Source organism: Prunus mume, linkage group LG7, assembly GCF_029339155.1.
Source record: "Prunus mume cultivar Tortuosa linkage group LG7, ASM2933915v1, whole genome shotgun sequence".
NCBI classification, from domain to species: Eukaryota; Viridiplantae; Streptophyta; class Magnoliopsida; order Rosales; family Rosaceae; genus Prunus; species Prunus mume.
The window spans coordinates 18,668,184-18,685,793 of record NC_142704.1 but is presented as its reverse complement, the minus strand read 5'-3'; the positions used below and the strand labels follow the sequence as shown (position 1 = coordinate 18,685,793).

The 17,610-nt window shown below is 34.8% G+C and overlaps 1 protein-coding gene, 1 long non-coding RNA gene and 2 pseudogenes across 28 annotated transcripts; 1 reads left to right on the top strand and 3 right to left on the bottom strand.

The window, feature by feature from the left end:
* Positions 1–191: 191 nt before the first annotated feature.
* LOC148915658 (uncharacterized) lies at positions 192–1,561 on the top strand. 2 transcript variants are annotated; one of them, XR_016122081.1, is made up of 3 exons: positions 192–762; positions 834–1,060; positions 1,293–1,561. It is a non-coding gene; the product is annotated as an uncharacterized LOC148915658 (long non-coding RNA). The 2 variants fall into 2 exon arrangements; XR_016122080.1 differs by having other exon boundaries at positions 834–1,561.
* A 2,027-nt stretch (positions 1,562–3,588) lies between these two features.
* LOC107880421 (uncharacterized) lies at positions 3,589–8,314 on the bottom strand. 26 transcript variants are annotated; one of them, XR_016122245.1, is made up of 7 exons: positions 7,941–8,309; positions 7,485–7,743; positions 7,128–7,284; positions 5,458–5,554; positions 5,291–5,345; positions 4,984–5,035; positions 3,589–4,014 (listed from the first exon to the last, which is right to left on the bottom strand). XR_016122245.1 is itself a non-coding variant. In XM_089041857.1 (7 exons), the coding sequence occupies exons 1-7, from the start codon at positions 7,964–7,966 to the stop codon at positions 3,970–3,972; spliced, it is 498 nt and encodes a 165-aa protein (XP_088897983.1). In that variant the 5' UTR covers positions 7,967–8,314; the 3' UTR covers positions 3,589–3,969. The 26 variants fall into 26 exon arrangements, 10 of the variants coding, with proteins under 10 accessions (XP_088897983.1, XP_088897979.1, XP_088897980.1 ...); XR_016122244.1 differs by having other exon boundaries at positions 5,008–5,035; XR_016122246.1 differs by having other exon boundaries at positions 5,008–5,035; positions 5,454–5,554; positions 7,941–8,308.
* Positions 8,315–10,822: 2,508 nt separating this feature from the next.
* LOC103337194 (14 kDa proline-rich protein DC2.15 pseudogene) lies at positions 10,823–11,539 on the bottom strand (annotated as a pseudogene).
* Positions 11,540–14,216: 2,677 nt separating this feature from the next.
* On the bottom strand, positions 14,217–16,665 carry LOC148915657 (uncharacterized; annotated as a pseudogene).
* Between the last annotated feature and the right edge of the window lie 945 nt (positions 16,666–17,610).

Sequence of the window (17,610 nt, the reverse complement as noted above, 5' to 3'; positions counted from 1 at the left end):
GGGTTTCACTAAAATTGGTTTTGCTTTAACTCTGTTTGCTAACTTAAGGGCTTGCATATTGGATATGGATAAGTTCTCTTTGTTTTTCATATTCTCTTGTGATTATTTGGAATTTCAGTTTGGGGATGAATATTCAATGTCTAAACAAAGGGCAAGGAACCATATGTGGTGTAATGTGAGTTCTTTAAAAGTTTGCTGTTTTGTGCTTGATCATTGTATGCTTAAAACAAAGCGGGAAATGAGTGAAGATGGGAACATGCCACCAGCAGGTGTGGTTTAGAGAAATGGGGCCATGGATTTTGCTATAAGCTAACTCTTTAAGCTTTTGCTTGTCTTTTTTGTGTATGGATAGTTAGACAACTCTGTTTATGAGGTGAACTTTTAATTTTTTAATTGTACATGTGTAAGAAACATTTTTTACAGTTTTGATGGTTTATTTATTCATTTATCTTTCATATTGATAACACATACAATACATACAAACCTCTGATTTTGTTAAGGAAAAACTGAAGGGATGGTGCCAAATTGTTATTGGGTTGAAAGGAAGTTTTATTTATCTATGTTGTATCTGGAAGAACAAAAAAAAAAAAAAATTTAATAAAAATTCTCTCTACCTTCTTCAGAGATATATTAATGCTAATTCTTTTCTTTGTTTTTTCCTGGCAGGTGATGAAAACTTCTTCCAGGCTGAGTAAAATATTTTTGATTGCCATGGTTTATGAACTCTACAAAACAGGAATGGGGGAAACTACTTTTGAAAAGGTGAACTTCTCATGCTTTCCCCTTATTGCATAAATTTACACACCTAATTGGTTTGTCTATTTCTATCACAGATTCTAAAGTTTGTTTCATGGAACATTTCATACCAACGCTGCTGGTACCTCTGCTGGATGCATTTACTGTAAGTATGACATCTCACTCCTAGAAGATTGCTTTTCACTGTGGTGCAAGTTGACTGCATAATGACAGATAGCCACCCACAGCTGTGAAACAACTTTGCGCTAATGCAGTTGTAATCTGTTGCAGAATTTGAAGAGATATTAATAGTTTAAATAAATTGGTAAGCTTTGCTTATTCTTTCATTTTTTGGGGCATAAGAATCAATATAGTATGCTATAGGTATGCATATTGTTAGCAGTTTTAGGACATACCCTAATTTGATTCCTTTTGCTGGTATTTCATTGTTCTGAGGCCGAGGCTGAGTTTGAACTATTGCATTTTGTTATATATTCCAAAACCAAAGTTATAAAAGAAAATGGTTTTCCTCTTTGTTAATTGAGAATCATCTGCAGTTATGATTTCAGATCTGTAGATAACTTGTTGTTGCTGATATTGCTACACGGGAGGAGAATATAACAGCTTGGAAAATGTGCAAGAAGAGAGCACTAACTCATACACCGAAGAACAAATTGATGAAGTTAAGATCAAATTAGTAGAATTTGTGAGCTCTCCATTATTTATAATTATAGGTAGGAAGTGTGTATATACTAGAGCAAAGATTGGTTGACTATGTAATAACAATTGAATTTTCAAGTTTTATGAAAGAAATAATTTTTACTTCGCAGGATAGTATTGTTAGGGTTCGGTGGCGATTTATTTTCCATGTCTAAATTGTAGTCTGTAATGGATGTGTGTGTATTGTATGTAGATTGACTTCAATATTTCTGTCCTATTGCATGTGTATTGTACTAATATTGCCTATGTATTGTATATATATTGTATGCATATTGCCACCGTATTGCATGTATATTGTGATGCTATTGCTGTCGTATTGCGATTATATTGCCCTAATATTGATTCTCTAATGTATGTATATTGGCCTAATATTGCTATTATATTGTATGTATATTGACTACAGCTCATCAATGGGTTTACGGTTTAAGCCATACTTCATTCAAAAAGAAGAAGATGAGGAGAAAGAAACAACGTGCCTTTCAAAAACAGGCAGTCATGTGCATCATAATTGCACCATAAGACATTGTAAGAAATTATTTTAAAAAATAATAACAACTGAAAAATAATTTACAAAAAAAGGAAGGTATGAATAAAGAGATAGAGAGCAAGAGAGCGAATAGGGGGAGAAAAAGACAGAACGAAGCTAGAGAGAGAGGCAGAGAGAGAAAGAGCTGCGCTGTAGAAAGAGAGCAAAGAGAGAGATAGAGAGTTGCACTACAGAGAGACAGAGAGATAGCCAAGAGAGAGAAAGAGCTGCGAGGGTGTTTTGACGATGTAGGAGTGTAAAATGTGATTCCATTAAGGACGTCGTGTCCTTTTTGTAATATGTTATAGATTATGAATATATAGTGGGAATGTGAAGTTTTTGTATTGCCTTTGGATTGCTCCCCTATTGTATTTGTATTGTGATCGTATTGCCATTGTAGTGTCATGGTATTGCCTGGTTATTGCACTGATATTTCTTTCTTATCACCTGTTTTTTCAAGTCTATCTTGTGAAGGAACTTATAAGGATATTTTGTAAAAGAAAACGCTTGATTGTATTAGTTTATTTTGTAAAGGAAAATGTTAGATCATTATTCTTTATCATATAAATAAGGTATAACAAGCACCGTATATGTATCTCTTCAATATGATTGATTCATGTTCAGCTATTGGTGTAAGAATGTGATTCCATTATTGCTTTTTTATTGATTATTTATTATTGTAAGATTGTGATTCCATTAAGGACGTCACGTCCTTTGTATAAATCAAACTCATAGTTGCTTTCCCTGCAACAAATTATATTAATTAAGAAAACCAACCAAAAAGCAATAAACGAAAACCATATGAAAGTAATGGCACGTAGATTATGAAGTGGTAACAGACATGCAATACAAAAGCAATACGATAGCAATAAACAAGCAATAAAGTGGCAATAGACACGCAATAAAAACGCAATACAAATACAATAAACAAGTTGGCGGCTTTTCTTTTTCTTGTGTAATCTGAAAAGAAAAGGGGAAAGAAACAGAAATTGTCAAGACGAAACTGCAGAAAGAAATAGAAAGTGATTATATCGACATTTCCCTTACATTTTTCCTGCCAATGATATACATACCCTATGAAATTGGAGACATTGTTGACACTGAAAGTAGCTGAGGCATGCATCATTTTGCAAACACAATGATGAGATTGAGATATGATGCACATTTCACATTTTCCACCTTATTATAATGGAATTTTAAATTATAAATACAAAATTCTATACTGATAATGATAACCACCCCAAGCTAAGGACGGCTCGACGTAAATTAATACAACTTCAGTTAGACTATGGCATTATATACATCCCTTCAAATACAATATACAAATTGCTTTTGTTTATTGTTTTTTGGTTGGTTTTCTTAATGAACATAATTTGTTGCAGGGAAAGCAACTATGAGTTTGATTTATACAAAAGACGTGACGTCCTTAATGGAATCACATTCTTACAATAATAAATAATCAATAAAAAAGCAATAATGGAATCACATTCTTACAGCAATAGCTGAACACGAATCAATCATATTGAAGAGATACATATACGGTGCTTGTTATACCTTATTTATATGATAATGAATAATGATCTAACATTTTCCTTTACAAAATAAACTAATACAATCAAGCGTTTTCTTTTACAAAATATCCTTATAAGTTCCTTCACAAGATAGACTTGAAAAAACAGGTGATAAGAAAGAAATATAAGTGCAATAACCAGTCAATACCACGACACTACAATGGCAATACTATGACAATACAAATACAATAGGGGAGCAATCCAAAGGCAATACAAAAACTCCACATTCCCACTATATATTCATAATCTACAACATATTACAAAAAGGACACGACGTCCTTAATGGAATCACATTTTACACTCCTACATCGTCAAAATACCCTCGAGCAAGGAATGGGCGGAGAGGCTTCTGTAAAAGTTGAGGATGTAAAAGATGTTCTTGACTTGAAGGTGGATTAGTTACTGGCCAAAGTCTTCTTAGGAATTATTTTCCTTTCGCAACTCTCCAAGAGCTAATCCAGCCTGAGGGAAAAAACAGAGTCAGAGATACATAATTTGTTACAATGAAATTGGTTGGATGAGAATCTCATATGTGCTTCTTCAAAGGTGCATGCTTGTGCTATCTACAAACTTATATAAATTTGATGAACAATTCTTGCAAACTGGGAAAAAAATTCCTACTCAGGCGAAAGTACAATTATGAGTACTTCCCAAAACTTATAAGTCCTAAGCACCATCCAGAAGGAAGAATATATAAATAGACAAAATATCTTCTTCTAACATGTAAACAGAAAATTAGAAATTATCAAGTACAAGATTTCTCAAGAAAAGTCATTAACATGAATATTCAAGAACCGTGATAGGACTAATATTGGTATAAAACCTACTTTACTTTACATAGTGCATCACAGATAAATTCTAGCAATATATACACTGCACAAAATAGTGACTTCTTCTATTAAACTAAAATCCTAGTTATCATTTTTACCTCCCAAAGGGATTTGAAGCTAGGATGAGTACTTCACTAATTTGTTGTTCCTATAAAACATCCAATACTTGCTTGGACAAGGTCAGCCAAAGAGTGTAAAGACTCAAAAACGATCATATACTTTTCTTGTTCAAGTAGGACATGCATTCTTTCAAGGGCCATATGAAAATTTAATCAAACCTTCTTTCCCTTTTGAATTTCTCGTACGAAATTATAGGGTTCATAGAAATAGCCAAAATTAATTGCAAACAAGCAACCTAAAACAGAGCCCAAAATATCCAATCAGAAAAACGATCCAAATACACAAAACCAATGAAACCCATTTGAGTTCTTACACTTGAGTTTGTTGGTGACCTAAAAACAATTAGATATTGCCAAAGTTAAAAGAGATTATTCTATTTCTCCATCTCATATACTCAATCTTCAAGAGTTTCTCGTATTAAAGCATATAAAGAACTTCAAAGAAGTAAAATATTTAAACAATATCTGAGTGATACACAAACCAACATCTACATGAATGTCAGCACCTTCTCTACGAAGACTGATACTCCTAACCTGCAAACAAATATAATGCGTACATATATTAGACAAAAGCATTATACATTCTAAGGTATCAATAATGAGGAAAAAAAAAAAAAAGCAAGGACATCATCAGGATGAAGGACTTATGCAGGACCAAACTGATTTCCATCAGGATTAGCCCCACTAATTACAAAAACAAGCAGATATAGTAGTACCAACATTTGTAATCTGACCTATGTTGTAAATGATGATTCATGATTATTTTAATAAAACGAGCAAATTTATTACCATCATCAAAGTCAAAAGCTTTGGATTTAAAATTTACACTATCCCACCACAACAACTGCCAAGACCAAAAGGAAAGTAAAGAACTTAACTTATTAAATTGTATATGGCAATCCAAAATCCAAAGCACCACAACAAGCTTGAAAGGGATGAAAACTAAGTTTACCTACTTTTTGGTTTGCTGAAGTTTTAAGATTGACAATAAGGTCACACTTGTTCTGCTGACTCGCACTTCATCATCCTTGTTATCAAAAACCAGTGAAAAAACTAGAGTACCGAGTTATCAGAATAAAAATAAAAAGTAATAAAATCCTAACTAAATCTAAATGGAATTTTCCTTGGAAGGAGGCTTTATCAGCATCTAGTGTGAGAGATACAAAGGCAAACCAAACCAGAAACTGTCCTACTCAAGGTCTCAAAAATGAAAATCATATGGTTCATAGAAATAACTGAAATTAATGGCAAAATAAGAATCCATAACAGCACCCACAATATCCAATCAGAAAAACAACTTGAGATATATAAAAGAATGAAGTGTCAACTAAGGCCCATTTTCTTGTAGTGAAAGTAGAATATAGACATGCCTGTTAGAATTTGCCGTTAGTATATGTATTTTCAGATTAGGAAGAGAAGTATTTTCTGGAGATTTTAGCTAGAGAGCATGAAGAGAAAATGAGGAAGGCACTGTTCTATTAAATTCTTACAATCTGCAGCTTACATAGTGTGACTGACGTAGAGAGAAATGTGATTCTCTTCTAACAGAATTACAACTGTCACCCTATTAGGTGCTTACACGTGGCATACCAAATCTAAGCTAGAGAATCCACCTAGACTATGATCTAATGGTTATGATCTAATGGTTCTCATTACATCATTTAAAATAGACAGAACAGAAAAATAGAAAATGACTTCTGCTCTAAGAAATCAAAGAATAGGATTAAATCAGTGTAACATGAGAGAATTAAATCAGTAACAGAGAAATCAGGTACGAGATTAAATCAGGTAAGTGATTAAATCAGTGAGAGAAATCAGGCAGAACAGGATTATATTTCAACAATGCCGACATAAATATTTACACTAGACAGAGAAGAAACTAAACAATGCAAATTTAACCCTTTGGTAATTACTCTTGAGGTGTTCTAGGTTTCTTCTTTCCTTGGTCCATGAAAATATTGGCGAACTCAGAATAGTACAGAAGATTGTTAACCTATTTGTTACAACATTTTACCGATCACAAGTTAACTTCTAAAATATCTCAGTCTAACCCATTATTTCACATTAAATGGGTTGCAACAGGTGTAATAAACCACAAACAGAGAAATAAATTGGAAAAAAGTGTAACATGTTTTCAGAAAATAAACAATTTAAGTGGAGACACTGTAACAGCAGGCATTTTAGTCATGGGCTATGTCAGGCAGTGGCACTTTTTCAAGCCATCAGACAAATTGTAAAGCATGAGAATTATCAAACAAGCCTAATAATACTGAAGGAAAACCATTACCGATCAATACAAGATTTATGAGAATCACAAAGTAACAAAATTGTGCTGTGTCTGACCTTTCTTGTTTATTTGGAAATAGTGAAAAGATATTAATATAAGGAAAGAAAGGAAACAGTGCATAAGGGATTTAAAAGAAAAAAAGTGGCAAGGAAGGACAACTTTTGTGACCACAAATAGATGCATGTGTCTAAATCTTTTTGCAATGATCGTGCCTTACAATTTCAGCCAGCAATACCATCAAGGATTAAATTTGCAATAAGAAGGCTCAACAGAGAAATAAAAAAATACAAAAAGACAAAACCTAGAACAGAAAATTATTCACCTAGATCAGATACACACCTTGGCCTGCCCGAGATGCTAGTTCGTACATCTGGAGTAAAAATTTAAAGAACGCCTTCAAACATGGTAGGGCTAAAAGGCCTACCAGTCTCAAGAACACTTGCATCTTTGTTCTTTGAACTTGAACCACTAGGCATGTCAAATTCAGAGACGAACTCTGCAAATGCACCCAATCTATATAAATTCAAATTCAAATGGACAACATATTAGTTAAGTGATTAGCCACAAAAAGAACAAGCATAGGCAAGGTAGCTTCCTATTTTCTGAGATCAGCAATCTATATCAATTTTGTTATTTGCAAATTGCAATTCTACTAAAACCACGTAAATGCAAAGTAATCGAATAAACAAAAGAAACCTTAGGCACTTTGCGAGTTCTCAATTCCTGCAGAAGCTGAACAAAAGGAGAACAGGATAGAAGAGCCTGTAGCGTTGCGTTGAGAAAGCATAGATTCCCTGAATTGATTAAACCACGAGGCAACAAGACCGTAGCAACTGTAACAGGCTCATTCAAACACTTATGTAGTTCCCCCTTTACCTTAGAAGCTGATAAATCATCAACCCGACCATTCTGCTCTCTGTTATGCAATTCCAGACTTGGAAATTGATTGGAGAGGCTACATCAATAGAGCAAAATCAATCAGACCAATAGAAGTTTCATCCAAGCATGAAGTAATTCACAGTTAAAATACAGAAATTTCCAATCTCTCTAATTACTAAACTTCACAAAATCAGTCACAGGTTAGTGAAATTATCCTTCTCAAATGAAAACCATACAAAAAGACAAACTAGTCAATAACAAATACAAAACTACCTTAGAATCACTCGTTTTGCGCACATAACCAAATTGGAAATCCCATAAACACCTAAAGAAAAGCACGAATTTTGTCTGAGAGGATTGAGAATGAGGAGGAAGTATGTGAAAAAAGTCAGAATCGAAACCAAGAATTAGGGTTTTTTGAGGCCCTGAAGGAGCAGAGGAGAAGAGAAAGACGTCGATTGAAGACATGAAAAGAGAGGGAATTGAGAGATTGTTGAAGGGAGAGAGCATTTAACGAAGAAACCCTCTCTTTCACCTTCAAGAACCCCCTCAACAAACCCTAACATTGACTGCAGAGAGAGAAAGAGAGTGCTTGTTTAGGTTTTCGCGACAGAGGGAGAAAGAGAGTGGTGGTGGTCGATGGAGAGAGAAAGCGCTGAGAGAGGAAGAGAGAGCTGAGAGAGAGAGAGAGAGCAAGCGAATGCAGAGAGAGTGAATAGGGAGCTGAGAAGGGACCAAAATTTCTGTAACAGTGATATTTGTGCAATAAGTGGACAATAAATATATATTTATAGGTGATAGTTTTACAATTTTTAAGAATGGGTGGTATTTTCACTTAAAATTATGAAAAGGGTGGCATAGAAGGCCATTTCCCTTCTTTTTTTCCTAGTTTTCAACGATTAGTTAAGCCTATTTTTATACCCTTTTTTTATATACAAATTTATAAATAAACCCAATCTTAGACATGTATTTATAAAAAAACCCAAGCACTATTTAAACATAGAAACACACCCAAAATCAACCCCAAAGTCAACATTTTGGGTGTGTTTATAAATGGGTTTTGAGTGTGTGTAATGATGAGTTTTGGGTGTGTTTATATGTTTAAATAGTGCTTGGGTTTTTTTATAATTTCAACCCCCATTTTGGGTGTTTTAATGAAACTCCCTTTTTTATATACTCCAAACCCTTTTTACTTGTTTATTCTTTTTGTGTTGCTTTTTCTATATACTCCAAGCCCTTCAAAATTGTTTGCAAAAATAAATTTTCGTGTTGCTTTTCTTATGCTTTGATTTTTTTATCACAAATAAAATAATAATAAATTAAAATAACAAATTTTGAGTTTTAGCCCTATGCCCCTCACCACCACTAGAACCATAAAAAATTTGAGAGGCTTTTTGTGAATAGTACCATTTTTAGAGGCTAAAACAAGCACCTAATCCCTTGCCTCTTGCCCCTTAGACATGCTCTTAGGCCCTGTTTGGTAGACTGGATTAGACTGGATATTTTCAATTAAAATGGACATAAGTCCTAGCCAATATTTGGTGGGCTTAAAGTGTGTCTAGGACTGGATATGAGCTTTGGATCTAAGTCCCAAATAATTGGGGCTCAGAAACCCAACTCCATACATGGATTTTGAAGCCAGAGAGCACGCCTCCATCCATCCCCCTTCTTCTCTTCTCTTCTTCTCTCTCTTCCCTTCTTCTCTTCTCTTCTTCTCTTTCTTCTCTATGCTCTCTTCTCTCTCCTCTCTCACTTCTTTGTTCTCTCTTCTTCTCTCTCTCTCTTCCCCTCTTCTCTTCTCCTCTTCTCTCTTATCTCAGATCCTCTCATTCTTCCCCCCTGCCATATCTTTTCTGCTGCCATATCTAGACCTCATATCTTGGACGAAAGGCATATTCATATCTTCTTCCTCTTTATTTATATATATATTTTTAATTTTTCAATTTTGGTGGCTATTTTTTTTTTCTTGGGATATGAAGGGAGGTAGCTGAGAGGAAGAAGTCTGAAGATGACAACTTATATTCGTTTTTTTTTCGTTGGATTGAAAATTGATTTTGTTGTAATTAATTTGGAAATGAGAATATAAAAAAGCATACTAATCTCAACTTTGGTGTTGTATTGCACCAAACAACTTCTTAAAATCCAGTCATATCCCAACCAGTCCAGTGTAATGTAGAAAGGTTAATCCAATCAAATCCAGTCTAGCCTACCAAATAGGGCTTAATCGTACTTATTATTTTTTTAAAAAGCATCTCTCCCACGACAATGACAACAAAAAAAGAGCAACTATGTTCATAAAACTCATTATAGGCATAAAATACTGTGCATTACAAATAAAATACTGTGGTTTCCTATCCTTGTGAATTTTACAAATTTGTCAGTTTGAAACTTATTCTCTAAACTTGACCGTGGTTGGATTACAAATACATACTGTGTGTAGATTCTAACTCGTGATAGAAATGCTCTTCTTTACAGGTTCGCACGTTCCACCTCTCTCTCTCTCTCGACAACTACAACTACAACATCAAATTATATATCAATATGATATGAAAGCATTTCCAATATGAGTACAAGCCAGCAAGTTCACATTAGCTTTAGATCAAACTTTTCTCTTTAATCACCACCTTCCTTCCTACATCATGCAGACAATTCTTGTCGTCTCCTTGCCTTTTTTTCTCTTTTCTAATGCGAAATAGTACCATACATGAACTGCAAGTTGCCCTAAACATCCTCATTATGTGGAAGAATCTTTACAAAAAAAAAAAAAAAACATGTATGTATTAGTTGTTCGAAACCGGTGGATGCAAGTTGCACCCATTGATTGAGACGTGGAAGAGCTAAGAACCACTAACGGAGCCACCAAAACCACCAAAACAAAACCAGTGAAACCCAAATACTGAGGAAGAAGGAATGATTGGGGGTTGGATATTCACGGGTTGCTCAAGTTTTGGAAGTGGAAATTTATTATTTTCTACTCAACACTTCAATTATGTTTGGTTTTAGCCCTTTTGTTTAAATTTAATGGTTATATATGTCGTGTGTTATTATATTTGACATGTGCTACATCTAAAGGAAAGAACTAGGATTTTAAGTTTGGGGGCCAATGTATTATAACCTACAAACTGTAGTTTCAATTTGAAATTAAACATAATACATTGAAGTCAATTTCAAGTTGATGCATGCCATTAGGGAATTACAATGGGAAGTGTGTAAACCCAATACAAGAGTCATTGAACACTTGGCACATGAAAATTAACGTCTAGCCAAACACAAGGAAAGAAATCAAGATACAAAGTTTTGCCTCACACATGAGACATACAGATTCAAAACAATGTAACAGCTTATGCGCATTGGAAGCCAGGGGGGAATGTCTTTGCGCAACCATCAATGACCAAGCTCAAAGCAATGGGGATATTAAGGTTGATACCAAGGATATTGGCTTTAATGGCAGTGCAAAGGCACACAGCAACTTCAAGGTCAAGAAGCCCTTCAAGCAAAGCACAGCAAGGGGTATCTGGCGGGTTCCCGATTATTGCTCCAACTGCCCCTTTAAGCAAATTGGCACAAACCCCCAATTTTAGGGCATCTCTTGGGCAGCTCTTCGTCGCTACGCTGGGGATAGGGTTTGTTTTAGGGGCTGTGATTGGCTGATGAGGCTGCCAAGAGCAAGTGTAGCAGCCATTGGCAAGGACACAAAAGAGAAGGTTGATAGAGAGGAAGAGAGCAAGGGTTGAACATCTCTTGGAATCCATGGATATATATCTCTAACTTCACTATTTAGTACTATTAATTAAAATATGAGAAGCTTTTTTTCTTTTCTTTTGTTGCGATGGTTAAGACTGTCAAAGTGGTATTTATAGGGTGCAATGTGAATGATCCCATTCTTGGCCTGATATTCATAGTGTGAGGAGCAGCATGTGAAGCAAGGCTGGCCTAGAATTAGCTCGTAGTGCTCGAGATTCCACAACAAATTTGGGAGGCCTAAGGTGCATGTTCAATATTTGTTATTTTAATGCATTCTTAATTAGTTTTTTTATTTTTTGGATCACAAGATGACCAATATGGCCTTCTTAGGAACACCCGTGAACATCATCCAGTACACTCCAAGATACGATTTTGTTTATCCTCTGAATATATTAGATCTTGTATCCACTTTTTCTTTTCATCTTACAATGTTATTTGGTAATTGGAGTTATTTATTTTCAATGTCATCCTTCAAGAATTATTCATGTAAAAAACAATTAACCAAATTGAAGATCATTTAACAATGCCCTACATTTAGTGGTTAATCATTCATCTATTATTTTAATTTATAACAATTTGATAGTACCATCGTAGTGATGGGTTGTGTTTTAAGGGTTTTGTGGTTGAGTTCTAGTTGTTTGTTTCGTATTAGTTGTTTGACTCTTCTGTTTAGTCATTGGCATGGGTGGTACTCTTTCCTACCTCAGAGTTTTGTTTTCTCTGGAAAGTTTTTAATGAGGCCGTTGTTATCATGCTATACTACAAAAAGGGCAATAGACTACGGGAATTCACCGTTGTCTAGCAAGTTTTCTAACTCTCGTGAAATCGACCGACATCTTTTTAAAAACAAAACCATGACAGTAAAAAGCAGACGTTGTTCATTGGGAAACAACGTCAAAATTAATAAAAGCCAATGTAAAAGTAAAGAAAATGACCACCAAAATAACTAATAGTGAACGTGTAAATGACTCAATTTGGGAAACAACCGTCGTCTAAATAAAAAAACATGACGTTGTTTAGTAAAATATCGCCTAAAAAAAAAGCCACCCTGTCATAAAAAAATTAACTGCACGCCGTTGATTAAGACATTCCAAGACACATGATGATATATTACGTCACTTTTGTTTCCAAATATGACGTTGCAAATGTTGTACACCGTTAGTCTTTACTCAGAAGTTGACGTATTAAAATACATACACATGTCTATTAGTATATCAGCGACGACGTTAGGAAAACATACCACAACACCTCTGTTTCCACAAGAGACGTTGTTATAATGCATTTCATGACACATGATCACCAAGTAGACGTGAAAATTGTTAATGACGTCAGTAAATATGGGGATAAACAGGTTCGTACGTCTCTTTTACTTTAAACTCTGACAGTGAAATATGATTTACAACGTCGGCTATTATAAACACCGTGTTCTATGTCGTGATACAAATATCGCATAACCTATCAACAACGACGTGGTTACTGTGTACTACGTCATCTTGATTTTACAAACGACATTTGTCTGTAATATTGCACGACACATGGTCACTAGGGAGAAATGAAAACAATTAATGACGATAGTAAATATGGGAAGAACGAGGTTTTTACCTCTCCTTTATTTTAAATGCTGACAATGAAAAGAACTTACAACATCGGTTACTGTAAAAAGGTGTTGTATGTAGTGATATAAACGTCGCTAAGCATATAAAATGCGACGTGCTGACTTTGTTCTACGTTATTTTTATTTCTAAAGACGATGTAATTCATTTACTCACCAAGTCCTAAAGACATAAATTGACGTGGTATATTGTTAAGACGTTTCGTAATAAGAGTGTATCATCGTGGTTGTGCAGTAAGACGACGGTATATATGTTACGAGGTCGTTTTATCCTCGTTTAAATGTTGTCTCTTTGGGCCTTCCCATTGTGATATCCTGTAACAACGGCTTTTCATTACCGTCGTTGTTCTATTATTATGTGCAGTCTTTTGAGTTATGTTTTAGACGGCGGTAAGTACATCGAGGCCATCTCATTGGAGATGTACGACCTTTTTAATGTCCATTTTTTTTAAACCGGCATCTTTAGAATTTTTATCTTTGTTTTTTTTTATTATAGGTTTTAAGGTCTTCCATTGCATGAGGTATGATAAAAAATGACGTCTGATACTATTATGACGTCCGTTTTTGCAATAATGTTAACAGGACCGTCGTATTTTGGTACTTGAACCAGATTTTTTTGTATTGAAAGCTTTGAGCCCAAACCCTGTATAATGAAAGTGAAAAAAAATGCAATAAAATTTCTTACAAAATTAATGTCATACACAACCATTTAGGGCGTAAGTAATGTCATAAATTACAAGCATCATTCAACCCATATATTTTTACACCCATCTCGAATATTTTGACTCCCAGACTCACCGGCTAGTTCATCAAATGTGTCAACATTTGGCATCCTTCTAGTAAATGGCTCACACTCAATTCTCACATCACCTAAGACATCATCACCAATAACATCATTATATTCTCTATTAGGCATTGATAACACTACTGACCAACCATGATACATTGGGTCATCAACAAAAAATACTTGTTTGACTTGAGAAGCCATAACAAATTGGTTATTCCTATGTTCAATTTTACTCAGATCTATAAGGGTAAATCCAAGTTCGTCGACTACAAGGCCAGAAGTGCTATTTATCCAATCACACCTAAAGACCATGATTGTAAACTTTTGGTAATCAAGGTCCCAAATATCTTGAATGACACCATGCAAGTAAATAAACTCCATTATTTTGAACTGCACGCACATCATCTTATGCCTTGGTGTTAAATTTAATACCTTTGATAAGATAGCTCCTGTATGATAGCACTGCCATGCTTGGACTAGTTGCTAGCCACCTCAAATTTTCTGATACACCATTATTGTCTTCCCCATTAAGTTGACTTTGAACCTGCAAATGAATCATATCTTAATTCAATCTAACATAAAAAGAAGAAAATTAAAAGTGCAATATGTTGTTCAATTTCATATACCTTAAAGCGTAGCCATTGAATGAAAATGGTATTGCGCTTATCTTGTAGCCACTTTGTTCTTTTTCTAAATTTTGGATAAGTGGTCTTGATGTGGATCATATGTTCTCTACATAACACAAAAAATTCAAGCATTACAATCCCAAACATATCAGATAAACATAAGGAATATAATTTAAAATGACTACTTAAGAATAAAACTCATACTCGATATAAGGTAGAACTTCCTCCGTATTCTCCAAGACATATAGATGTGCCTGATTCAACAAGCCTCAATCAACTAAACTCACTGTGCAACCTAATAAGGACTTTGAAAGTCTCATCTTCTTACTTGATGGCACTCTAACTGTAGTAACATCAGATAAAAGCTCGGTGCAAAACTCTCTAGCTTCTTTAGTTATATACCGCTCAGCAATGCAACCTTCAGGATGATTACAGTTATGAACATACCCCTTTAGCACTTTCATATATCTTTCGAATAGATACATCCATCTAAAATAAACTGGCCCACATAGACGAACTTCTCTGACAAGATGTACTACTAGATGAACCATGATATCGAAGAATGAAGGGGGAAAGTACGACTCAAGCAAACACAAAGTTACTACTGCATCTTCTTCTAACTTATCTAGCTTGGAAACATCTACCGTCTTTGCACATATAACATTGAAGAAGAAGTACAATCGAGTTATTGCATACCTTGCAGGCTTCTCCAGGACAGAACGAATTGCCACATGGAGCAATTTTTGCATCAAGGTATGACAATCATGTGATTTAAGCCCAAGAAGTCTTGAATCTTGTAAAAATACAAGATTTTTAATATTTGTAGAATAACCTTCAAGGACTTTTTTTTTTTTTGGGTTTGATTAGGGACCTTCATACCATAGAAAGAATTGCAAATTGCTCTCTTCTATGCTCTTGACAAATTCCAAGGCCCTGGAGGTAAGCGAGTACGTCTTTCTTCATACTCGGGTTGCAAATCAGTCTTGACCCCCATGTTCAATAAATCCAAAAGAGTAGCAATCCCATCTTTATTTTTTCTAGGGATCTCCAACAACGTACAAATGATACTATCGCAAATATTTTTCTCGATATGCATAACATCAAGGGCATACCTCACATGAAGGTATTTCTAGTATTCGAGATCAAAGAATTTTGACTTCTTCTTCCAACAGACTCTGTCACCATCATTTTCACTTCCACCTCCCCTTTTTTTTTAGCCCCATTTATAATTAATACCTTCAACCATTTGTAACACTTCTTCTCCGGTTAATGGCTTTTGAGGCATGTCATATTCAGGTTTCCCATTAAATGCTTCACGTTGCTCCGATATAGATGATATATTGGTAACCAGTTTCTATACTCTATGTAACATATTTTGTGGCCATTTTTCAACTTGTGACTAGGTATATCATCACCGCATATTGGACAAGCTTTATATCCTTTTATGATACAACCAGATAAGTTTCCATAAGTGAGAAAATCATTAATTGTCCAAAGTAATTCAGCTCTAAGTGTAAAGTATTCTCCTATATGAGCATCATACACTCCTTTAATAACATCCTACAAAGATTTTAAATCATCAATCAAAGGCTCTAAGTAGACGTCTATAATATTTCCGGGTTGTTTCGGACCAGAAATCAATAAGGTTAACATCATGAACTTTCGTTTCATGCATAGCCATGGTGAAAGATTATATGTAACTAAGATAACTAGCCAGCAATTGTATCTGGTACTTAGAGAACTGTAGGGATTGAATCCATCAGATGAGAGAGCCAATCTCAAGTTTCTCGGCTCATTACCAAACTCGGGCCATTTATCATCAACGAGTTTCCAAGAGAGAGAATCCGCCGGATGAGACATCTGACCTTCAATTGCTTTTCTATCAGGATGCCAAGTCAAACTCTTAGCTGTCTTACGTGATTGAAACATCTTTTTAAATCTTGGAATTGGTAGAAAATACCACACTACCTTTGCTGGGACACCCTATTTCAAGATTGAATCTTTGCCTTCCTTCCATCTTGAGATTCTACAAGTAGGACAATGAGTTGAATGTTCATACTCCTTCCTATACAAGATGCAATCATTGGGGCATGCGTGGATTTTCTCATAACTTAGCCCCAATGCACACAAAGTCTTTTTTTCCTCATACATAGAGGAAGGTATTGTATTTCCTTCTGGAAGCAATTCTCCTTGAAGTATCAACAATTCTGTAAAACAAACATCACTCATCCCATGTTTTGCCTTCAAATTATATAAATTCACTAATGCCGACAACTTGGTGTACTTACTACAACAAGGGTACAAGGGTTGATCTCCATCGCCAATCACATTAGAGAACTCATAAAGATCGGATCCAAAATCGCCTAAATCATTATCATCCATCTCTATTTCTTCATATACAAAACTGTACCTACTATGTTCATCACCTTATTCCACATTTCAACTAGCATTAGTAGTTGCTTGCCAAGGTTCTCCATGAAATGTCCAATTCTTATAACTTTGGTCAACTCCATTAAAGTATAAGTAGCCCCTTATAATTTCAACACCAAACAATCGAACATTCCCACATTTAACACATTGACAGTGAATATGTGTTGTGGTTAGAACATTTTCTATTGAAAATTTCAAAAATGCTTCCACCCCTAACTTATATGCCTTCGATCTTCTATCCTCGTGCATCCATGACTTATCCATCTTCGACAAATACCATATTATTTATAATAAGGTGAAAAGACAAGCAATGACCATCACTATAGCAGATTATAATTACTTTGGTAAAAAGTAATTTAACATAAAGACGACGGCTTTTTTTAAAACATCTGACGTTTTATATTTATATAGACCACAGTTTTTGAAAAAACCGATGTTGTAAGCTCATAAACAGTTATTTTGAAAACAACAATACAATTACATACAACGGTGGTTAAATAAACACCGCCTTGTAAATGAAATAAAGACGACGGTTTTTACGAAAAACCGTCGTCAAACTCTTAAAGTAAAGGAGGCTAAATCTTCTTTTATTCATACCATTTCCAAGAACCCAACATATGTTAACAACCCATAACATTGAATTTTTATGAAAAGCATGCAAATATTAAAGCCATTCCCTATTCATAGCACCGATCTCTTGGACCATAGGGATCCAAGAGATTTGTGGTCACTCACTATTGGATG

What these genes read in the sequence shown, in the direction of transcription:
- LOC107880421 (XM_089041852.1), bottom strand. Translation starts at nt 7,966, where the DNA reads ATGTGCGCAAAACGAGTGATTCTAAG. An exon ending in AGCATCTCGGGCAGGCCAAG is followed by an intron (nt 5,555 to 7,127) that starts GTGTGTATCTGA and finishes TCGGTACTCTAG; the next exon opens with TTTTTTCACTGGTTTTTGAT. An exon ending in AAACTTCAGCAAACCAAAAA is followed by an intron (nt 5,036 to 5,457) that starts GTAGGTAAACTT and finishes ATTTGTTTGCAG; the next exon opens with GTTAGGAGTATCAGTCTTCG.